The 24,659-nt window shown below is 51.1% G+C and overlaps 1 protein-coding gene and 1 non-coding gene across 5 annotated transcripts in view; both read right to left on the reverse strand.

The window, feature by feature from the left end:
- The window catches only part of TRERF1 (transcriptional regulating factor 1), a 36,497-nt gene continuing 11,838 nt past the window's right edge, over positions 1–24,659 (reverse strand). For 2 of the 4 annotated variants that reach the window (XM_054722123.1, XM_054722121.1), the window contains 7 exons: positions 24,203–24,306; positions 22,876–22,951; positions 15,546–15,634; positions 12,923–13,036; positions 6,287–6,490; positions 3,704–3,951; positions 1–545 (listed from right to left, as the gene is read on the reverse strand). In XM_054722123.1, coding sequence (XP_054578098.1) covers positions 221–545; positions 3,704–3,951; positions 6,287–6,490; positions 12,923–13,036; positions 15,546–15,634; positions 22,876–22,951; positions 24,203–24,306 — 1,160 coding nt within the window. In that variant the 3' untranslated portion in view covers positions 1–220. The remainder of the gene's footprint in view (positions 546–3,703; positions 3,952–6,286; positions 6,491–12,922; positions 13,037–15,545; positions 15,635–22,875; positions 22,952–24,202; positions 24,307–24,659) is intronic. The other 2 variants (XM_054722122.1, XM_054722120.1) reach the window with 1 other exon arrangement.
- LOC114228854 (small nucleolar RNA SNORA42/SNORA80 family) lies at positions 11,314–11,446 on the reverse strand. Its single transcript, XR_003614971.2, has one exon. It is a non-coding gene; the product is annotated as a small nucleolar RNA SNORA42/SNORA80 family (small nucleolar RNA).

Here is a 24,659-nt window from a genome sequence, read left to right on the forward strand (position 1 = left end):
GAGAGTTGTGCCAATTATTTATTCCCCCCAACCTCCCACAAAAAAACAAATTTAAATAAAAGGAAAAGAAACTGGATCTTTTTCTTCTAAACCTGAATAAAACGACCATTTTTTAAACAGGTAGTTTAAAATGGCTACACAACAAGCAGGCAGTCCAGGCTTCCTGATGAATGAAGACGGAGGCCGTGAGCTTCGCCGTCTCTAAGTGACAAGCAGGCCTTTACAGTTCCGTGTCGCCCTGAAGCAAAACCGGGTCTTGATCATCCAAGAGGAGGTCGGTGTCCACGACCTCGGCCTCTTCCATGACGCCGCCCAGCTGCTGGACAACGTCGTCGTCGAGGATGTCCACGTCCTTGATGGGTTTGAGCAGACTCAGCTGGTCCAGGGGCAGCAGCCGCGGCGCCCCCACCGGCCCCGTAGTCCTCTCGATCGTGGCTGCCATTTCCGCCGCAAAAGCCGCCTTCTGAGCCTTTTGCCTCTGCTGTTCCTCCTGCTGCCGGTGAGTTTTCATGTGTGCGTTTCGGCTTTTGATCTTGAAGAAGACTCTAAACGTGAAGAAAGAGCAGCGTGTGAAACCTAGGAGGTCTGAGCACAGGGGACATCTGAGTGGGTGGACATCTGTCTGGGCTGCCTTTGACAGAGTCCTCGGCTCCTTAGCTCCTAGGACTTCCTCCTCTTGGGACCCGTCACCTCTCCTCTGTCTCCTCAAAGCATGACAAGAAAAGGGGGTGGGGACAGAAACACATTGGGGTGTGTCAGGCTTCCTTCCTGTGGCAACCGAGGGAAAACCCTCAAAGGCCTTCCTGGAACACAGGCCCTTTCCCTGTCCATCACTAACCGAGCCTTTCCGACCAACCTGAGAATCCCCAGGCCGTGCCACCGAGCTCTGGCAGTTGCCATCAGAAACAACCCACCGCCCCCGGCCTCTGGCCCTGTTCTTCCGCAGTCAGGATTCCTTAGGATCTGCACACACCTGGACTGCTGTCCCCTCCACTCCAGCCCAAGTGCTCTTCTCAAGGTCATCGGTAACTCTGTGTGGCCAAAGCCCACGGCCCCTCTGTCCTTATTGTACCTGACTTCCGAGCTGCATCCACCAGTCTTTTTCACCTGAGACCCCTTCCTGTTGGCCGATTATCATTGTTTTCTACTGTCTGCTTAAGAATGAAGCAGTGGTTCTCAGCTGGGGGTGACTTTGCTCCCCAGGGAACATCGGGTAATGTCTGGAGACATTTCTGATGGTCACAACTATGGGAGGAGTTCCTTCTGGCATCTAGTGGGTAGAGGCCAGGGATGATGCTAAACATCCTACCGTGCAGAGGGCAGTCCCACTTCCACAAACAGGAAATGCTCAGACCCACATGTCAGTGCTGAGGCTGAGAAACCCTGGGATAAAGGGCTGCAGACTAAGGTCAGTGGGCCCAGTGCAGCCAGCCGCTGCCTGTTTTGTAAATAAAGTTTTACTGCAATGCAGACACGTCTGGCCTTCATGTGAACACGTCCCATCGGGATCTTTTTCAGAAAGCTTGCCTAGATGTGAGACTGCCTACTTATGGAGAGGGGATAGCGTCAATGCTCTATACTCATTGCTGAGCTCCTAAAGGAGGGAAAACCAAAACAAAAAGTCAGAAGCTGATTCCTCAGACCAGAGTCAGAGTTGAGGAATCACAATCGGCCATACTGAAAACTGAATTTCAGCAGCTAAAAGGCATTCTGCAAACATTTGCCTAATGTTATTCCCAGTTGGGAAAGCCACAGAAACGATTCTATTTTCCACATAAATCTTTACTGGAGTTATGGTAGAAAAGGGTTCCAAGCAACATAAGATGAGCCAGATGTCCCTGGAAGAGCTGGAAAGCTCGAAACACTAATTTTTGTTAAAATGCCCTTTGTCTCCATCCTGCGGAGCAGAGGAGTGGAAGGTGCTGTCTCCTCTCAGAGGAAACTGGAGAGACCCCGACACCCCCCCCCACCCCCACCACCCCAAAGCAAGCAGGTGGGAGGTAAGGAGTCAGCTCGAGGAGGTTCATTATTTCAAGCCAATAACCCTAGTGATCATTGCAGGGCCATTCTCCCCCCGTGGCATGAAGATGACAGCACACCCTGGCTCTGAAGGACATCAGAGCAGAGAGGAGGGACTGGCGCCTAAATCCACCTGCCCCGCCTCTGTGCGTCTCAGAGGGAGAGCGCCGCTGGCTCCAGCTCACTTTGATGGGGGCCACTGAGCCGAGTCAGGTGTCCTCAGGGGCTAAGAACCTGGGTCGGGCCAGCCTGCCTGGTGCCGATCTCCACTCAGCTATGCACCGTGACAAACCGCTTAGCCTTTCCGTGCCCCTGTGTCTCTGCTTATAAAAAAGAAGCTACTAATAGGACCTACTTCACAGGGCTACTGTGAAGATTCAATTAATCAATACATGCAAACATCCTTGAGAGGAGTGCCAGGCAAGGAGTGAGTACCTGATGAGGGGCAGCTACTAGTAAGTTCCCTGAAATATTCCGCGAGAATGTGTATCATAAAGTTGGCCTCGTACATCCAACTAGGGATGTTTTCCTGGTAGAGTTCCAGCAGCTACCTGGTGGCCATCTCTCCAGGTCATATTACTCTTCACGTCTGAGGCCCTGGAGGATATGGGAAGAGAAACTCGGCGAGGGTCCTAAAGGATGTCACTCATAACGTCTCACCTGACCCCTCCCAGTCGGGCAGACTCACTGAGGAGTGAACTGGAATTCTATACTGGATGCCGTGGGAGGGAACCCTGTGCATCTTACCATCAATGATATTTTCTCTCTAAAGTAAGTAAGTGAACAATGCAAGCCAACAGGAGGGAGCAGTGGTCAGGATCCCGGCTCTGCATTTGAACACAGCTGGGTTCAAATCCCAGCTCCGCTCTGACTGGTGGTGTGACGGTGGGGCAGGTCATTTTACCTAACTTTCAGCCCTCATTTGTAAAACAAGTATAAAAGCAGGATCTGTATCACGTGGTTTCTGGGTGAGGATCCAATGAGCTCATGCACATGAAGTATACAGCAAAGTAAGTGCTCAGTAAATGCTAGCTGTTACTGTTACTACCCACTGTCAGTTTCCCCCTCTTTGCTGTTGTTTTAAATTATACCTAAAAGGGCAGGAATGCTAAATAGGTGTCCTCTTATAAGTCAGCTCTGATCAACTGACTGGGCCAGCTTGAAGCATTATGATGAAAAGGGTTTGAAGTCTTGTCTTACAGCGGTAGCAAAAGTGCAGCGATTGATTGGTGATGTCTGCCTGGGCACAGGAATGAGAGCATGGGTAGGGAAGCCATCTCTGCTACAGCGAGTTCCTGAGCAGGTGTCTCAGAGCCGTTCCAAACTTCACAGGGATGCAGAGAGAGCAATGGGAGCGAGTATGGTTTGGGAGTGACGGGCAGAAGTTGGAAAATTTTACTCTTCCGACATTTTTGGAAGAGAGTAAAATTCTGTCCCTAGAGGTTTGCTCTCTGAAGACATCCATCCTCATTAGGCTGTGAGACACCAGAAGGACCAAATTCCCCGTCAGAGACAGAGCCCACACCCCTGAGGCCCCATGCAGAGCCCCTGGGTGGCATCAGGGAGAATTCAGGGTCCAGGTTATTTTTCTAACTGAAGAAACCTCGGGCCCTCTTGGCCCGGCCCCCGCAGAGCGCATTATCCATCGCAAACTTAGATCCAGTCCCCGACCAGTTCCACCTACTTGCCACACTCCTTGCAGGGGAAGATGGTGGTGGGGTCTGTCTCGCCGCTGGTGGTGCTATGAGAGGGCGAGCTCTTCACCGAGCAGTACCCGCTCTGGGCACTGCCAGGCTTCTGCTTCCCAGAGGGGACAGCGCCCCGAGCTTTGGTCACCTGGTTGGTGCCACCGTGGATGCGGGCGTGGCCGTTCAGTGCCTGTCGGGAGCTGAACACCTGGGGAAGAAAGGGAGTGACATGACATCTACAGTCCTGAAAAGGAAATTAGGGTTGTTAGTGACTCGATGGTAAAACATGAGATACCTGAAACAGTGTCTAACGACAGGGCCCGGGGCTTTACACAGCAAACTCGGCACACACCAACCTCAAGTGCTCTGCTACCCAAGCCCCACGGCTGTGCTAACCCGAAGAGGGGCGGTGAGGTGGCCTGCGGAGGACCAAGCTGCCGGCTGTAGTTGGGAGCTGGGAGCCAGACGCAGCGCCTGTCCACCAGGGGCGCTGTGGGGCCATCCCCCCTCGGTCCACCTTATTTTCCCCCCCATGTGTATGAGGGGGTTGGGCCAGCTTTCACCCTTTTTTTTTTTAAGCCAGTAACTATCTTTTTCTTTTCTTTTCCCCTTTCCTTTCTTTCTTCACTTAGAAAGGACAAAAATAAATCAGGTCTTCCTCAAAAGCTCCCAGTTAAAAGCAGAGGTGCCGTGGTGGCAATAGAGCCAGCACCCCAGAAACGAGCTGATTTGCTCAGCTCCTCCCAGGAAGCCCGAGGACCCGAAGGAACACAATCGGAAAGACACCCCAATCAGCAGCCCATGACGGAAGCAATGTTCCAGACCCCCCAATTTTACTACAGGATGATGAAAAGGGGAAGGACCCAGACAGTTTTATGAAGCTTGCCATCAAGCAGGCTTTCCCAAGCTCAGCACCACCGACACGGGGGGGCTGGGTTACTGCTGTGGGGCTGCTTGTGGGACGTCAGCAGCATCTCTGGCCTCGACCCATCGACCCATCGGCTGGCAGCAGCACCTCCTCGGTTGTGACACCGTCTTTGGACATTGCCAAAAGCCCAGGGGGTCTCATAGTCAGTTGAGAACCACTGCTGTAAAGGGATGGAATCCACACCCCCGAATTCCAAGAGCCCGACATCAGCTAGTGGGAGGCCCCCAACCTGCCCAGCTGTGGATGGCTGTGCCGTGTTCAATCCATGAGCTCTGTTTGTGGTCTTCCAGGGAAAAAAGATCTATTGCTGATTTAGCAACCCAAACTGCCATGGTTCGGGGCAAGGATGAAAACTGCCACTTTTTTCCCTGTGATTTTTACAAGTTATTAAAAGGCATCCACCTTGCCGAGCCCCTCTGATTGGGAAGCGTAAAAGATGACGTCCCATTTGGTAAAGAATTTACACCAAAACTAGGAATTGAGGAAGCATCCAATTTCTAAACAAATCTACACAGAAATATTGTGAAGATGTAATGAAGTCACATTTTCATCATCCCTGAATGGAAAAGCTCCATACAAACATTAAAAAAAAAAGCCAGCAATTTCTTATGTTCACTTCAAAACTAATGTAAAATATGTGTGTGTGTATACTTAGTTTTTTCCTTCTCATTTTTTCTTAAATGTAAATCAAGTGAATTTCTGCTTTAGGATCTAAATGTTTTAAAGACTGCTGCTTTCTTCATCTCAGGGACTGGACTGCCAGGCTCACTGAGCAGCACTCAGCACTCTCTGTTCCCCAGAACGGACAAGCGGACAGGTGCTAACCCAGGGAGACAGGGCTCCTTGTGAAAGAAGCAACAGTCGCATTTTTCGAGTGATTAGAACTTGCCTGTCCAGGTGTGCCTGGCTTTAAGGATTTGGGAAAAGCTCGATAATTCAGACTATAGTGGGGGACCAGTGGGGGAGAGTCCAAAGTAAACAACTCTTAAAAAATATCCTTTGAAATGCACAGGGAGCCTTCCACCAGGCCGGCACACATTCTGTAAGGCCTTCCTCTAGTGCTCGGAGTGATCAAATGGTGAACTGGTTTTAGTTTAGCTAAATGATGCTTCTAATGTGCTTAAGGTTAAGTAATTACACAGATTCCCTGTCAGTCTATTTACATGATTCATTTTGCTTAGTAAATCTGCTTTGTCTCCCCCACAGAATACAACGATAAACGTTAGCTAAGTCTCTGTAATTACGCTGCATAAGGATCATCCTCTGTGGGCTTCCCCAGGGCAACTAAATGCGACAGGGCAGGACCCGGAATGACAGGCCCAGAGCAGTGAGGAGGCACCGGGACGTGGAGAAGTAAGCTCTGGAGGCCAAGGCTCACTGGCCAACGCGGAACCTCACGCTTCCTGAGGGCAGGGACTCACTTCGTGTCCTCTGAGCATGTAGCTCAGGGCCTGATACGGGGCGCCCGCTCCAGAAATATCTGCAGGCTGAGTGAGTCAACGGGATAAAGGACAGAAAGCCATGGCAACATGGAACTCCTTCTGCCCAACTTCTACTGCAGAAAGCCCATCCTTTCCAAAATGCTTCATCTCCAAGCCAGGCCCAGCCATACGCCGGGCCCTCGATCCCGGGAGGACACACAGACACTTACAGCCCCACAGTTGGGCATTTCACAGGTGAAGGAGCCTGCGGGCTGGCCGAGGGCCTGCAGGGGCGGCCCCTCCGCGGGAGCCAGGACAGGGCCTGGCTGCGGCTCCGGGGACTTGGGCACTTCACTCTCCTCTTCTCTTGTGGATTTCCTATCTTCTTCCTGGTCCTCCTCCTCCTCCTCCAACTCTTCTTCTTCTTCACTTGTCTAGTGTTGAGGCAATAAAAGCAAAAAGGGGAAAGTCCCCAAATGGCATTTTTAGTGAACAGAACCCACAGGCCAGGAGAGGGTGGAGGGGCAGGATGCGGGGCTGCACCAGCTTCTCCCTGCGTAAGGGACGGCTGATGGAACCCTGGGCTGGAGGTGGGAGGTACTGTCTCACCGGACACTTGGAATTCTGAGTCAAGGAAGTCCCGCCCCACTCTGGGTCCCTCCTTACTTATTAAGGCAGGGAGGAGAGATTTCTGTAGGTAGAGTTTCTCCCCCTGGTTCGAGACTGAAACCCAGGCAAGGCTGCCCCGCTTGGGTCTGTCTGCCCCTCTGTGTCCCCAGAGCCGAGTGGAGGGTTTCCAAGCAATAGCAACACTGTGGGACCCTGTGGAGAGAGGCTAAAGACCTATCGGATGCATGTTCTAGGCCTCATAACCCACTTCCACGCAAGATGCCCGCGATGTTGATTTGACCTGGGGAAAGCACGTGACACGGGGTGTCCCAGTGCGCTCCTGCTCTGATCTTGCCAGAAAAGAGAATCAGAGTAAATTACAATGACTGTAAAAAAGGAGAGAAAACACAAGGGGATATTCCCTTTTATTGATCATGTGTTTTTCTTATCCTGGTCTCTGATCATGAGCTTGTGGAAATGCCTTCCAGAGGCATTCTAGGAAAAGGAAAGTATTTTCTATGAATGGTTATCCGCGCTACCGTGTCCCCTCCACTTCAGAATAGCAACCAGCCTCGGAATTAAGCAGAAGGCCCACGCCTTCCTCAAGGTTAACGAGATAGTGAGTTAAGAGAGCAGCTTGGAGTAGGCACCGGGGCGGGTTGGGATGGAGAGCAGGGATCTAGGAGGCCCTCATTCTGCCTCTTGTTTAGCTAACGACCTTATTCTGCTCTCCATCTTCATTTGGGGGGTCGGGGGGAGGGAAGGGAGGAGAACAGATGCTGGCTCCTCCAGGCCCAGTAAGGACTGGGGACCAGAAAAAGGGAGTTCTATGTTACATCAGCCTCATTTCAGCTCCTGTTTTACAGCACGTTACAAAGTGCGTTCACACTGCCATATCACTGAATAGTCTGTAAACAGTCTCCACAATTTACAAGGAGGAAAAGAAAGGCATGCCCAACCAATGGCGCATTCGTCTCTGCCCCTCCTCCTCTGTCTCCCTCTCTCTTTTTATGTTAAGTTTTATCTTTTTTGAATTAAATGTTTGGGTTGACATTGGTTAATAAAATTATATAGGTTTCAAGTGTACAATTCTATGATACATCATTGTGTGTCTATCACCCAAAGTCAAACCTCCTTCCATCACCATGTTTGACACTGCCACGCCTCTTTGCACACCACGGCTTAAAGCATGTGGGCTCCAGTTTGGTTTACCCCAGGCACCGACGTAACCCGGAGTAAGCCTATGATTCTTAGAACCCAGAAGCAAGAATTCCCAAGAAGAACAAAGATTTCTGAGAGCCGTGGAACGCTGGGTCCCGAAACCACGGCTTCCCCTCTCCAGTTTGGACTGGGCTTGGGAGAAAGACAATGCCAGCACATACGGGGCATGTAGCACTCCCCTCCCTGGGTCAGCAGTGTCTGTATTTAATACCACATACGCATATTTAAGATGATGTAGTAACAGGGTGTATTTAAGAACCAGTCCCAGTTTCCAGTGAGTTAATTAGGATTAATTAGTAATAATTACATTTGCTGAAAGACTTCAGTGAATACAGATGGAGGACTAATACATTTACACAGTGATTTATGATAGAAGCTGTAGGTTTCATACTAATGTACAAACATACAGGTTGATTTCATTTAAATGGCCTCATTTCCGTATGAATCCTCCATCTTCCAGTCCCTAGGACTTTCAGCTAAAACTACGTTATGTCAAACTGCAAGGGTTCACTCCATTCCTTTATAGAACTGGAACTTTGTGGTCTCAAATACCAATGTATTAAGCAGCCGAAGGCCTATAGCTTGGCTTTTAAAATAAATTATATAATAATTTTAAATGACAATGGCATTATTTCGTGGTACTTACTATAATTACAATTTTCTCACAGTGCCGTTTTTTTGGCTTATGAACTCTGAGAGGCCTGGCCAGTGTGGCTCAGTTGGTTGGGCATCTTCCCATGCACTGAGAGGTTGCCAGTTCGATTCTCAGTCAGGGCACATGCCCAGGTTTTGGGCTTGGCCTCTGGCAGGGCATGTCCAGGAGGCAACGGATGGCTCTCATATTGCTGTTTCTCTCTTTCTCTTTCTCTTCCCTTCCTCTCTCTCTAAAAATCAATAAAATAGTAAAAAAAAAACAAACAAACAAAAAAAACACAACTCTGAGAAGAAACATTCTAGACAGCCACAAATTACAGATTCAATTATACTATCCTGTGATTATATATGTCTTAGGAATTTAGATAGAGGACAAAAATCCTGACATGTAGAACTTCCTATCAACGAGTTGGCTATTTTATGATGCACTGTGAAATAAAACATTTATTCATATTCCAGATTTGTAAGTTAAAATACAAATGTTCAACAACCCATATTTACTCCAAGACACAGATCTCAGTGTTACAGTCACTAATGATGATGGTGGTGACAATGTACTGAATGACTGCTGAGCCAGGCATCCACACACACATTGCTAGTTCTCACAACAGCTCTGCACAAATCTTCCTTCCTTCCTTCCTTCCTTCCTTCCTTCCTTCCTTCCTTCCTTCCTTCCTATTTATTTCTATTTATTTATTTATTTCTTTATTTATTTATTTATTTATTGATTGATTGATTGATTGATTGATTTCAGAGAGGAAGGGAGAGAGAGATAGAAACGTCAATGATGAGAGAGAATCATTGATTGTCTGCCTCCTGCGTGCTCCCTACTAGGGATTGAGCCCACAACCTGGGCATGTGCCCTTGACCAGAATCGATCCTGGGACCCTTCAGTCTGCAGGCCGACACTCTATCCAATTAAGCCAACCGGCTAGGTCAAATTTTTCTTTTTCAAACAAATAAGGAAATTAGCCAGATAACTAATTTTCCCAAGGCCTAAGGACTGGTAAAGAAGTTGAACTGAGATTTAAAACCTGGGCTATCTGATTCCCAAACCTCCCCCTTCTTCTCCCCTTGGCAAATGTCCACAGCTCACAGAAATCCTAAGCCTCTCAGAACCGCTGGGACCAGCCGCCTTTACATATCAAGGGAAGGAGGGTGTCTCCCTGGCCGGTGGACCATGATGTAGGTACCCAAGGTGCATAGACCATGGATGAGCTTTGTCCTGGGAGCCTTGACCGCTGTCTTCCAAAATCAGTTAACTGTGTCAGTTTCCTGAATTGTGTTATCTTTGGTCATAATCAGACCCTCAGATTTGTCCAGAGTGGAATCATGAGAATGGACAGGGCACAGAAAGGGGAAGTCAGCACACTCTGGTCCCATCTCCTTAACAGAGCCCATCTTGCCCCTTCTTCTGCCTGCGAGGGTGCAAGGGCCCGTGATGGCTTCAGGCCAGAAGGCAGGCTACCCTGCTGGTTCCCTAAAGAGCCGCTGTTCCTCACAAACTCTCCCGCTCTCCCCTCTCCCCACACACGTCCCTAAGCTACCTGAGCATGTTCCAAGGTGGAGAAATGGCCATCTGTCCCCTTAATAACACACTGAGGACACGTGATCAGCAGAGCTACCCCCGGTGTCCAGGCAGGCTTAGAGGACAAAGAGCAGGACCCTGTCCTAGGAGAGTGCCTTCTGCACCCTCCCCAGGCCTTGCCCGGTCCTGACTTTTCACTGTAAACTATCCTCAGAAGGCGGAGCCCTCACAGTGCCCCAAAGGGAGCTGTGAGCTACCACACTGGCCTTAGATCAAGGTTTTCTTGTGTTTGTGGGCCCGAGTCATCTCTGCACATGCCTTTCTATTCTCCCTAAGCTCAGAGGTCACGAGGGCGTGGATGCTCCTGATCCAGCTTAATACTGGCTCCTGGTGACTAAGCCCAAGAAGGTGTGGCCCCTCGGGCACCAGCTCAACCTCTCAGAGCTCCTGAAGCTATAGGCAGGCCTGGCTTTTCTACTCGCTACAGCCCTGTTGGCCCAGGATGGTGCCTCTGCCTTGCATGGTAACCTCTTCCTTAGCAGCACTCCTCTGCTCAGGACCACTGCTCACCCCGCCTCCCTCCAGGGAGTTTATAGCGGGATTATTACTATGCACCTCAGAAAAATGTTCATTCATTCATTCAGCAAGTATTTGCTGAGTGCCTCTATGATGCCAGACACTATCCTAGGCACTTGTTAACACCCAAGCCCAAGAGACACCACTCTGCCTAAGGAAACCCTACTCTCTGGGTTGGCCCTCTTCCAAAACATGGTTCGGACAGCCCCGAACACTCCAGAGTTGGAAGGGACTTTCCAGATCATCTAAGTCCTTTGCTGCATTTTATAGCCTAGGAGCTGGGTCTTGGGTCTCCAAGGACAGGATTCTCTGTGCTTCCTTGTTTACTGCCTGTTCCGACCCACTTGGAAAGCAATGCTCGGTGTGACCTGGGGCAAGCCTCCCCTCCTCTCTGGGCCTCAATCTTTTGGTGGTCGAATGGTGGCGCTGGATGAGAAAGAGATTGCCTAAGGCCATATCGAAGAACTCTGTTCTCACTTCATATTGCTTTTAAACACTCTTGTGTTTGCCACATCTTCCCAGCTAGAACATATGCTCCCCTGGGGGGAAACGGGGCAGAAGCCATTTAACACCCCTGAGTCGCCCACTGCGCCATACATATTGCTGCTTTCACTGTGGGAACTCAACTGGTCTTGGTTGCTTGAAGCAGACGAGGCCACGTTGCTCCTTTTATTTTTTATTTTCTTCAGGGCCTGCTGCCCACGGGTAGAGGCAGGCAATGGTTCAAGGCCACAGTTTGCTCTGGAATGGGGCACCATGAGAGACCCCGGGGGACAGGCCTGCCATAAACCCAAACCCATGCACCACATTGTTTTTTCAAACATTAGGCCACAGATGAGCAAAAGGCCATCCTGCTACAAGACACCACTACTTACACCTGTCAGACAAAGGCCCTGGTGCAGGAAAACCTCTCTACAGAACACTGTCCACTTCCATCAAAAGAATGGAGGTCCCATCCTACTCCACAGATGTCTATTTGTCTGCTATCTGGGTCCAGATGCACACTTCTATATGTGTGCGTATATCGGAGCTAGGTTCCACCGTTAGTTAGGAACGTGGGCTTTTGAGTGAGTCCACGTGTTTTTACATTTCTTTAAGAGAATTTGCGTTTGACTCAAGTATTACATGAGGGAATCAGGCTCAGACAACACACTCACCAGCCACTGACCACAGCTAAGTTACTCTGTGCCTCAGTCTTCTGCCTCATGGAACTGGGATGAGGATTAAACGAGCCCACATTTGTAAGTGCCTGGCAGAAAGCCTGGCACACAGCAAGTGTCTTTTTAAGAACCGACTGAGGAACCTCAGAAGGAAGGCGGGGGTGGGTGGGTGGCCGGGAGAAATTAACCGGAGAACTCACATGCATATACGCATAGCCCACGGACACAGACCATAGTGTGGCCAAAGCCTGGGAAGGGGCCAATGGGGAAAAAATGAAGGGGACATCTATAATACTTTCAACAATAAAGATTAAAAAAAAAACACGTGTCTAAAAAACGTGTCTTTTTAAGAACCCCCCTCCCCCCACTCACATATGTGCTAACACTCATACTGGGGCACTGTGGGGAATGAAAGTATGACGACAAATATTCACCCCATTCATGAATTCTAACCACGTTCCCGGATGGTGACAGAGGCGGGGGTTTAGTGATTTGTTGTAGACATGGACCTTTTACATACATACATGGTAGGGAATGTTTTCCACAGCAGGTGGGATTGCCCCTGGCCATGGACACGGAGGAGCGCTCCCCACAAGGGTGAACGTGGCCGTAATGACCACAGCCACACGATACCAGGGGTACATGGCGATGTGAGGATCACTCCCTGCTAAGCAGTTCCTCAGTGGCCCAGCATCCCCAGCCCTATCTGGAGGTCACGCTCCTGGCTGTGCTTCGGGGAAGCCGCGGCCAAGCCGAGGCGCCTTCATCGTTGGGAGGTACCTCATGTTTTCTGGCCAGCGGCATCTCTGACGGGGAAGGACGAGGAAGGGGTATGCCAGGGGGTCAGGGCGCCTGCTTATAAAAAACCACCCACCCACGGCTGGGGCCAATCTGGCTTAGCTCTCTGGCTCCTAACAGCCACAGGTCGAACCCAAGCTGCCTTCCCTCGGCCTCTACACCAGAAAGTCAGAGCCTGAATCCCGCCAGGGAGCAGGCTCGTCAGCCCCTTACTGCGGCCACCTGGGCAGCAAAGCCAAACCAGACAGCAGCCGCTTACTAACCTGGGTGTGGGGTGGGAGCAGGGCCAGCATAAGCAGTGACTCGGCGGCTTCACTCACCATACACTCATCCGCGAGCTCTGTGAGGCGTGTCCGGTGCTTCCGTCCCAAGCGCATGATTTTCTTCCACGTGTAGTAGTACTCCACGCACTGAGCCACCGTCTTAGACTTCACCTGCGGGGAGCCGGGGCAGGGTCAGCTCCAAGCAGCAAGCTCTGGTGAACACTTAAGTTGGCCACAGGCAGCAGGCTTATGTGTTTTAATAGAAAGTGTATACAGAGGAAACTCTCCTTCTCACGCCCGTTCTCCAGCCAGCCAGCTCACTCCCCACCCCTGCAACATAGCTAGCCCCTCTTACTGACTTCCTGGATAGGATTCCAGAATTTCTTTCTTTTTTTTTTTAAAAAATTTTTTTTTTATTGATTTCAGAGAAGTAGGAAGAGGGAGGGAGAGATAGAAACATCAATGATGAGAGAGAATCATTGATTGGCTGCCGCCTGCACGCCCCACACTGGGGACCCAGCCCGCAACCCAGGCATGTGCCCTGACTGGGAATCGAGGAGATCGTAGGTCGTTGCTCAACCGCTGAGCCACGCCAGCAGGGCCAGAATTTCTTTACTATTATTGTCACTACAATTAGGGGCCCAACTCCAGAAACTACTGGCTTGGGGCAGAGGGGAGGAGTAGGGGGGGAGGCACACATCTTCCCTTCTCTAATTTCTCAGAAAAAAATTCTGCTAGAAACACGATAGATCGGTCAAACATACATGAATAAGTTATGTTAATTGTGAATCAGAAGCCCCAGGTCTATTTATTCCAATAGAATGCATAAATTACACATTTTTATGCGTATACCAACAAACACAGAAACGCAGTCCTGCCCAGCCATTTTCCGCACAGAAGGTGGAACATACATATTTTGCAACTGGACTTTTTTTCACAGTATAGCCTGGAGACTTTTTCCTCTCAGTTCTCTGAGAGCTCATTCCTTTTTTTAACCCACGAAGCGGCGTGCTTTTGCATTAAACGTGTTGGAATGTGCCTGGGTATCTGACTAGCCGACCTTCAAAACCCATCTATGAAGAATGTTCCTTAGTCATGGAACAGGAACGCAAGGCAAAGCTATAATGACAAGAGCTGAGTTTTCGCAGGAAACAAGCCTTGCTCTGCTCTCCCCCAGTGGGGAAAAGGTAAATGTGTTTTAAAGAGAAAAAACTCCTTTCCTTAGTCCATGTACCTCTAAGCTCAGAGTGCAGTTGGGTAGTGTGCGTTTTCTGGAGGCAGGTACCGTAAAAGCTGGCGGCGCCCAAGGGGGCGGGAACAGGGCCACCGCACGGTAAGGTGAGGACACCACCAGGAGTCTCGTCTCCTCAAAGCTGCCCCTTCACATCCACCTGATACCTTGAATTTCTACACTAGAATTGCCCGGGGGTGAGGACAGTGTCCCAGAGAGCCCTGGCTTAAAAACCTGTGCTTCCTGAGGAGCACAAACCATGGATCTATCCTCAGTCAACAGGTGTGAAACCTGCAAGGAAGGAGGCCTAGCCCTGGCCAGTTTTGCTCAATGGTTAAAGCCCCGGTCTCTGGTTCAATTTCCGGTCAAGGGCATGTACCTCAGTTGCAGGTTCGATTCCCAGCCCCGGTTGGGTTGCATGTGGGAGGCAACCAGTCAGTGTCTCTCTCTCACATTGATGTTTCTCTCTCTCTCCCCCCACCCCCGTCCTCTTCTCCCTTCCACGCTCTCTCTAAAGATCAATGGAAAAACATCCTTGGGTGAGGAAAAAAAAGGAATGAGGCCTAGGGCAGGTGGCTCAAGATCAGAGCATGGAGCTGGCGCAGAGAATGTGGTGGCCTCCAGGGCAGGGAGCGGTGGGTGATACAGATCTGGAGACCAGGCAAGCTGGACAGAAAGTCCACCTATTCAGATCTCCGTCCATCAAGGCCCTCGGTTAAGGACATGTACCCAGGACACCCCTGGTCCCGCTGGCCCAGCTCGGATCCAGGGGAGCTGTCTGCCACCTGTGACCCTGTTCTCTGTGGACCGGAACACCGATATGAGCACGTAGTAAACAGGCTCCATCACTCAGCGATCTGCTGGACCCACTTAGAGTCATTTTAACTTCTAGCCTAAACCACCTCTGAGCCAAGTAAAGCCGATTAGGTTTGCCATCTGCTGCATGAAGTGCTACTGCGGCTATGTGCAAGAGTTCTATTTTGCTGTGAAGTGCTGTATATATAAAGCGTTATTTTTACTATTACTGTCATGATTAGGGGCCCGACACCAGAATCTACTGGTTGCGGGGAGGGCACAGCTCCCTTCTCCAATTTCCCAGAAAAAAATTCTGTCAGAAACATGATAGAGTAGTCAAATGTACCTGCAATAAACTATGTTAATTGTGACTCAGAGGCCCCAGTTCTATTTATTCCAATAGAACGCATAAATTACACATTTTTATGAAGATAAAAATAAACCCCCATCACTGTCAAAGAGTCTATGTCCTCCTTCCCCCCCACCCGCGACACTGGGGCCCTGCCACCCATAACTAATGCCACCCTTCCCCAGCAAGGGGTGGAAGACACCCTTGGAAGAGCATGGGGCCGGTAACCAAGTCCTTCTACGTCTCTCTACGTGTCCAATTACCCAATTCAGTTTCAAGTGAGCAACAGTGAAGGGCATGCTTACCATCTTCTGTACAAAAACGAAGTCCTTGCTGTAAGTGGCTAGTGCTTTGTTAAACAGTTTTCTCTCTAGGGAGGTCCACTTGTCCGAACCTACGACAAAACACACGCTTCGTAAGAACGGCTCACAGCTCTCCCCGCTCTGCTGTTCCAGCTTCACACGTCTCCCCACCTAGTGGCTGGTTCGCTTAGTTAAGTTACAGAACGAAACTGTTCAACAAGTAACAGACTACCCATCAAACTCCTTTCTGAACAAAAAGCCAGTGCAGTGTAAGGGCCAGCAGCCATGACACCTGGGTTCGTCTCCACTGTGGCCTTGACCTTAGCATATTACTGAACCGAAGACTCAGTTTTGTTACCAACAAATGGGAATATTCCTAATGGTCCCCACTTTTAGGGTATTTATGAAGATTAAAGATAATGCACAGAGTGACTAGGTTAGGAACTGGAAAACAGTGAGCGCTCAACACCTTTTAGCTCCAGTTTTTATATCATTATGATGTTCACGGTGCAAGCATTCATCCTCACGATGTGGTGGATTCGGCAGTCTCCACCTTCCGGAGGGTCACAGTCCAGTGGGGAGGCAAACCAGAAAGCCACTGCACGCAAGGTGAGGCCCGCGATGAGGAAGGTAGAAATCAGGTGCCCGTGGGCCAGGGCACCCGAGTTGAGTTTTCAAGGACACAGAAGCAAGTCAGGCAAGGAGATGGAAGGGAATTCCAGGGAGAGGGAGTGTGTGTGCAGAGCCAGGGGCAAGCAACGAGAGGATGCATTTCATTCATTCCTTCCTTCATCTACCCATCCACTCAAGAGATGCTTATTAGGTGTTTACTACATGTAAGAAGCTGTGCTGGGGGGAAAGCTAACATTTGTAAAGTGTTTACGATGTGCCAGGTTCTGAGTACTTCACAGAAATTAGTCATTTGGTTCTGCCAACAACCAATATGGGTATTACCAATACCCATCTTACAGCTGAGGAAATGGAGGTGTTCGAGGAATAAGCAGCAATCCAGTGTGGTTTCAACGACAGGGCTGCAGCAGAGGGAGAGCAGATGATGCTGAGGGAGTGGGACCAGGAATTGACAGAACTGCAGACCAATGAGGAAGAGGCCCCACGAGGCTGGGCTTGCGCTTCTGCCTTGCTGGCTAAACTTGACATTCATGTCCATTTCCTCCCTAAAGGAGAAAGCAGGATATGCAGATGATTGTAGAGAATGGTGCTGGGCTCTTTGGGCCAAGACATAAGGCCTATTTCTAGGGCCTTTGCAGAAAAGTCAGCCTCATTCTTCAGGCTGTTTGAAGTCTCCTCTCTCTAATTCTTTGGATGGTACGTGGATGGGTTTTTGACATTCCTCTACTTCTCGAAACTGTAGTCCCCCAAACCATGGTATTTTTCCTCCCAACCAGGACAAGCCCAAGGTGTTCACTTTGCTATGGTTGACTGATGGGGCTGAAGTACAGGAAACCTGAATTGCTTCTTTGCTTGGAAGATTCAGCCAAAATTAGTGAATCCGGCGAAACCACTCTGGGCAGGCAGGGGTTGAAGATCCGGGAATACGTGACTTAGTGATGTACACTCAGATTTCTGGAATAAACCTCCCTCCATGTGGGTCCTCAGGCCAGGAGCTCTGACTCCTGACTCGGAATATGCTCTCCAGAGCTGGGCTGGTCCAACCCCCGAAGAAATCCGGGCCATCAACGGACTTCGTTGATCTCTTTACTTCTCGAAGGAAAGCAGTGTTCTGATTCATCCTCAGCAGAAGGAAGCGTCTTCCGTAGGTTCTGGAGGCCGGGGCACCCCTGGCTGTGAGAGCCACCGCAACAGAGAGAAGAGGGCAGGCGTGTGGAGCAGCTCTGCAGGAGGGGGCGTGAGCGGAGGAGGGTGGCGGGATTCGGGCCCTGGAGCAGGTCCATCACCGTTCCTCAAATTCTGTCCAACATTCAGGGTCCTGGGGTCCCAGCTCCTATATGCTCCCTCCACCCAGGGGCAGAGACAGGAAGACAGAAAGGATGAACCAACAATGCAGTGGACCAACCGAAGAGGAGTCATGGTCCCTCTCAGGTGTCCACAAAACAGCAGCGAGAGCTCAGGGAAATGACGGTGGAAGAGGGTCATGACGGGGACATGTCACAGCGGCTGAGTCCCGGGGCAAGTTTCTAAAGAGGCGGATGTGCTGTCTGGCTGTAGGTCCAGGGTCTGTGCAGCTCTGGGTTGCATCTCAGATGGGGAGCCAGGGGACATTCTGTTGATGAAACCCCTCACCAGGTCAATGAGGATCCTTTCCACTGTCAGCCAGACCATACGTTCCCAAGTCGGAGTCCAGCTAAGACCCGGTGAGACACGAGCAGGGCCACACAGCCTGCTCTGGCCAGCGCCGTCTCTCCGGTGGATACGCTCTTCCACCCCATGCCGGGCTCATCACCTGGTTACTGCCCACGCAGCCGTGTTAAGTTCCCAGGTCTGTCTGTCTGTCCCCTTGTGAGAAGCATGCCCCTTCATGTCCCCAAATGGCTTGCCAGCTGCAACCCTACACAGGTGAGGTGACTTCCTGGACCATCTGTTACGGAGGATCCTCAAGCCTCATGCCGACTCCTTGTGGTTTTAGAGCTGCTGCTCTGTGGCGGGGTCTTCAGCCTTCCCCATCTCAGAGTGTTCACTCCGCACCCCAGTTCCTGGCTGGAAGTCTGCACTCTCACGCTGTCCTCTGTCACCCTCCCATTCCCAGGCTGCAGCGGAGGGGGCAGGGAGCATGCGCTCAGAGCAGACAGCTGCGAATCAACAGGCAGAGGCACCCTGGTCACGGGATCCGCACCAGGCTGAGAATCCACCCCTGGGCGGCTGGACTGAATTTCCAGGTTAAAGCCTGTTATGCAAATATAACACCTAAATGCGTGCTCCCCAAATAATGTCGCTGAGCTCTGATACAAAGGGGTGACTTTCATCAGGAGACCACAGGCTGTGGTTGCCACTTACTCCTTCTGTGACCCCCGGCAAGTTTCCTTAACTTCTCCGAGTCTCAGTTTCCTCTCTTGTGACATGGGGATCGGGACAGGCACTCTGTGACTGACAGCATTTGGTCCTGAGTGAAATGTTTTACACCTTAACTGGCTTGTAGCTATGGGACACACCGTCTCCTGTGATCCTCGCATTGTGGCACTCATGAAGACAGCAGGGCTTGGCCGGTGTTCCCTGCTCTGCGTATGAATGAACAGCCTTCCTCCTGGCCACCCGTAACTCCCAGCCTTCCACTCCCTGCCCCGGATCGCCAAGGAGAAGCTCAGGCATCGCTCACCCCTGCAGTCTCTGTTCTGACAGAGGAGCGCTTTCCTCATTCTCTGACAAGGTTTTCTAAGCCAGCCCTTCTTGGACCGCGCATCTTGGACAAAGTCCAGGAGAAAATGCAAAAGCGAGGCAGGGGGCTGCCTCAATCCTCCGCTGGCCTTCCTCTCAGATCCCCGCTGTCCACGCAGCAGGCACGCTGTGAGTGGGCTGACAGCCCCCAGCTCTCATTTGTTCTACCTGAGATTCCTGGCTCTCAGGCTATTATCAGCAGGGGCCCCTAACAAGACGATTAAGGCTAATTACAAAGAGCCTAATTAACTGGAGGAAACTGGCGCTGGAACAGTATCCAGAGGAAAAAATGTTCTGAGTGTTCGTTGCCGGGAAACAGGCTCTGGACCGAGGCTAAATTTGGGGCAATCCATAGCAAATCCCAGCGACTGAAGGGACATGGAGAGGAGAAGTCTGGGCACGGCATCTTTTCAAGAGGGCCTTCCGGTCTTCCTTTCAAGTTTAACAACTTTTACTGACACTGTTATTACAGTTATGTAAGAACGATATTCATTGTAGAAAGAGGACCGTTTTTTACACCAGATTTTCACTTCCGTGAACGGTTTTCCATCGTGGGTGGTGGCTGAATAATTGTTTAGGGGTGCAGGGTGAAGCAGGCTGCTCCCAAATTCCCTCAGGAGGCCTGCGGAGGGAGGCCGCAGTCTGAATCCAGAACTTGAGCTTGTCCACGAGCCCAGTTCTTTACAAGGGCTGCGTAAGGCAGAGAGAGAGGCGCCGTTGTCACCTCCCGCCCTTCAGGGGACCACTCTGCAGCTAGAGGCATGTGTTAAGAATGCCTGGAAAGTGACATCACAGCTGTGTTTCTTGAAAAGTATTCTCTTGAGTATGTCACTCTGTCTCCTCATTAAACTGGGGCGGCTTCCCAGACAGAGAGCAGGCTTCCCCCAGCCGATGGGTGTGTATTTCCTCTGGGTCTCCCTCCTCTGAGTCAGGTCAGGCGTCAGGACCCAGTGACCGGTGGGCTGTGGTGGGAGCCGAGAGTGGCTTCTGTTGAGCCCAGGGCCAGTTCTGACACCCCCTCCACGCCACACCCACCTCTAGGAATGCCCAGTTCAATGGAAAACCAAGGATGCTGCGGGCTCTCTAATTATAACCAGGCGTCTTCGCACCCTGACCCACCAAGCTCACGCCCCCCCCCCCCCACCCAATCCACCTGCCGCTGGGGAGCCACTGCAAACAACTGCTACCCAACCTGGGTGGGGGGCGCTGAGAGGGCTGGACTGGGCGCCTTGCGTGTATTAAAGAGCGCAGGGAGCCGCTGCAATCGAACTTTCCTCCGAGGATCTCCCCAGGGCTCCGCTGGCCCCGGCACGCAGCCCCCAGACCTGGGCGAGCTGCCCACCCACACCGGTGTCTCCCCTGAGCCCCTGCATCAGTTACTCTTTCCCTTTCTCACTGAATCTCTTGGGATGGGGTGGGAAAGGGAAGGCCATGAGTAAAGTGAGAGAAGAGACTTCCACAGGCTTGCGTCTCGGTTTCTCCCCCAAATGTGCAGCCTCCCTCCCTGAGCTGATTCTCTGCCTTCCCGCCAGGGCACAGCCAGCCGGGGAGATCTGACGTAGCCACCTCTCAGGACAACTGGGAGAATGGGAGTCAGGGTGGGTGACACTGGCCACAGCCACAGAGACAGAAGCCAAAGGGCACCCAGGAGATGGTGTCCCAGTGAGGAAGGCAGCTGACAACAGAACCACCGGAGAGCAGCCCGATGGGGCTTGGCACAGAGGCCAACGCAGGGGGGCCCCGGGGATGGGATTAACCAGCACCCGGAGCCACATAAGGAGGGGGCAGGGAGGGAGTGGCTGGGAGCCGGGCATGTGAGGGGGTAAGTTCTGTGGCCTCCCCTGTGGGTTGGAAGGGAAATGTTAAGGGAATGGAGTCAAGTCAGACTTTACAGACCAGTGACCTCTGCCCTTTTTGCTCATAATTCTAGAAGGTTCTCTGGGGTCCAGTCTGGATCACTTCTTGGAGAAGGCAAAGGACTGGCGGACATAGATGAGCACTCTTTTCTCGGGGACACACAGCTGGCAAGACAACAGCCCTTCACACCGCAGCTCCACCTCTCTTGCCTCCAAGGGGAGCCATGATTCCAGGAAGAAACGGGGTCCTTCCTGGTCTGCTTGTGGGCTGGGGCAGGGGGTGGGTAAAGGTTAGCTAGGAACCCCCAACCCCAACCGATCAATTCACTTCAGCAGAGTTTAGGGCCCTCTCATTTCATAGTTCTTGGTATTATCTTAGCATTTTTGTTTTGTGTGGGGTGGAGGGTGGCTTCTAGTCCCCAGCGTTCTAACCTTTTTGATGTTATGGCACACATCAAAAATAACAATATTTGCTTGGCACAGTGGGAAGAACTGGGGGGGATTAGGGTCTCAGGTGAGGCTGCTCACAGCTGGAGCTGACCAGCCTGGGGGCACGGCCACCCCAGGCACCTGAGGGCCCAGAGCAGCTGCATCGCCCAGCAGAGGGCTCAGAAGCTCCTTCTCGTCCACCAACGGTCTCACCTGCTGTGCACAGAAGCTTGAGGCTCCAGGAGCTGGGCAGCCTGCCAGGGTCTAATGGGCAGCAGATGACACTCGGAATTAGGAGAGGATTACACTGTCTCCATGGCAGATTAGGGAGAACTCCCACATCTTCCCACCCGCACTCGGGGCAGACACCCCGCAGGACATGATGGAGACAATATTAAGAGACTGCTGGTTAGGCCACGGGTTAAATGATGGCTTTCTTATCCCTTCTGTCTATGTTGTCCTTGCCCAGTTCCAGCGGTGGCCTGTGTGCTGGGCTTGCCGTGCTCAGGTGAGCGGCTTGAGGCCTCTCTACCCTGAGATGACAGGCAGGAAGGCCAACCCATGAGAGGAGCACGTGAAGTGAGGCAAACGGTGGCGGCGACAGGATGCCCACTGGGAGCTCCAGTATTTGAAAAGCAGCCCTCCCCGTGGGCCTGCCTGGCCGTCTGGACCAAGGACTGGAAGGGGTATTCCGAGGTCCCCAAACCCACCAATGTACTTGGCACCTACCTATGCAGGGTCTGCCCAGGGCACCAAGGAAACAAACAAATGATTAATAATCAAGGGGCACTGGAGGGTCCAGCCCCCTCTGGAAGACAGGACCCAGGCGGGTTTGGGGAGCCCCTCAGAATGGAGGGGTTCACAAGTGTCATCTCTTAGGCTCCCCAAACTGTTTCCTTCTCTCTCGTGATGCTCACTCCATTCAACTCTCAAAGGTGCTTCCTACCTCCTATTGGTGATGCCATCATAATCTAACCCTCAGAAGACACACTCACGTATATGTACATGTGCTTTGTATACGTATGCGTATATGTACCATTTCTCCTGCTCTCGGTGTAACCCGTTGTTTAATAACTGCCTCCATCTCAGACTCTACATTGCATGAGGTAGGAATCTGACTACGTCTGTCTTAGTCACTGCTTCTTCTTAGTATAGTCCTTGTATACAGTAAGTGCTTAATAAGTAACTGTTAGATAAATGAATAATAATTGCCTCTAGAACACGCCAGGCATTCAGGCTATATATACCATCTCGAATCTTTACAAAACACTGCAAGAGATGGAGTATAAGCCCCATTTTACAGGAGAGAAAATGAAGGCCGCAGAGGCCAAGGGTACAAGGAAGATCTGAACACACATCTACTGACTCCACAGCTGAGGGGCTGCTGCGTGTTGCTGCCTCTGTGCTGTGTCCCACACGCCCCTTCCCCCAGATGCACAGGTCTCCCTGCCACATGCGCAGGTGCTGTCTGCCATGGCCCAGCTCCTGGCACACCCACAAGGGACAGGAGCCCATACAGACAAAACTCAGCAGTGCCCAACAGACACGGCTGTCCCATCAGCTACCCCAGGAAGCCTTGAGATCAAAAGCGCTGATTAGGACTGAACCACGCTATCCACCATTAAAAAGGCAACAACCGAACATGCACACAGCCCACTCGCGGGAAGCAAGGGGGCGCGGGGCAGTTGGCGACCTACCGGCATAGTGGTAATTGGCTAAAGGATGACATTTTAACCTGACTGGCTTCCGCAGCAGCAGCATTTCCAGAGCAGCCTGTAGACCCACGGGAGAGAAAAGGCGGGAGTCAGTAAGGGGTTCGTGTCCTGGGGAGACCATCTGCCTAATGGGGCACAGGGACCAGCCCTGCAGAGTGTGGGGCTGAGGGCACTACAAGGAAAACCAGAGGGAGACCCCCTAATTGGGAGTTCCTTTCTGGTTAGCACCCCACAGGGCTCGCCACGCTAACCATCCCCCAACCCATGCCTGCAACCAGCTGGTCAGGCCTGAGACCCCAACCTCCCTCACTGGTGAGGGCCCAGTCTCAGAGAGATGGTGGGGCCCTCTCTAAATGGAGGCTGAGTATCTGGGGAAAGAGTCTGAGGAAGTGAGTGGGTGATTTGAAACTGTTTTTTGCAGAAAAGTCATATTTCATTCCAGCTACACATCAGCAGCTGTATTAGTGATAACTGTACTAGACACTGTCCTCACAGAGAACCTAGCGAAATACATCCTTTCAAATCTGTCTCCTTAGCCTCGCTGACTTTTTAAGAAAAGCGCTGCAGGTGGAGTTGAGCAGTGCATGGTTGATGGGCAGAGCAAGATCCACCGTCATCGTACCCCAAGTGTGGTCCACAGACCAGCAACCTGGGCATAGCTGGGAGCTGGTGGCAAAGGCAGAGTCTTGGGCCCCACCTCCAGAACTCTGGAATAAAAAAACCCTGCACTTTAACCAGGTTTCCTGAGTGACTCATGTGCATGTTAAAAGTTCGAAAAGTGCTGCTCCTCAATACTTACCTGAAAGGGTTAAGGAAAGTTCCCCAACATTCTAGAAACCCTTGAAGGGCATCAATAACCTCACGAGAAGGGAGCATTAGGGCATTTGCTTACTTTCAGATTTTCATGAAATAAGAAAGCAGGAAGCTAGATCTGCTACAAGAATCATGTATTTACTGAAGAGGAAACTGAGGTTAGTGTTTGAATGATCTCGCCTGGAGTCCAGGTTGAGCGGGCAAATGGTCAGCTCTGATTCTGGAGAGATGGCACCAGAGTTCTGGTTTGACCAAAGAACTGTGTCAAAGGTGCGAGAAGATGCAAACACTCCATTTAGGTGAAGGGAGGTTTTCCTGCAGGCTTTTAAATCCTGACTTACTCACTGAGATAAGAAACAGGAGGTTCGCTGACGGGACATCATCTCATGAATTAGTTGTACGGTACATGGGACAACCCAGAAATTTGGGAAAATACTTTCCAGAATCCTGGCATGAAGAATAGGAACTGTGAAGACGACCTTTCGTGGCTCCTTACCATCACATCGCCTTTGGCCTCAAAGAGACAGTGCAAAGCAAATTCAGAATTGGTCCCTCCACCTGGCAACGCACTTGAACAGCACAAATTCAGGAGATTCTCCACTGTGGGGACAAGAGGCCACTGCGTCAGAGCTCAGGACCATGGAAAAACACACAGACCCGGGAGCCAGAGCCCCTGTGAGAGAATCAACCTTCCTGCTCACTTCTTCCCACGTGACAAGATAGTGGAACGTCGTTTCTCGAACTTAATTCTTTCCGGAAGACTGTTCGAAAACCGATTTGTTGGAAAACCGAATCATCTTTTCCCATCAGAAATAATGCAAATTGAATGAATATGTTCCAGACCCCCGAACGATTCCATTTTAACCTTTCTTATAGACAGTACATATCTAATGCACTGTTTAATTTGTAAATAAACACGTCTTTTCTTAAATTTATAGAACCACCCCCTACTA

Source organism: Eptesicus fuscus, chromosome 10 (genome assembly GCF_027574615.1).
Source record: "Eptesicus fuscus isolate TK198812 chromosome 10, DD_ASM_mEF_20220401, whole genome shotgun sequence".
In the NCBI taxonomy this organism is placed as follows: domain Eukaryota; kingdom Metazoa; phylum Chordata; class Mammalia; order Chiroptera; family Vespertilionidae; genus Eptesicus; species Eptesicus fuscus.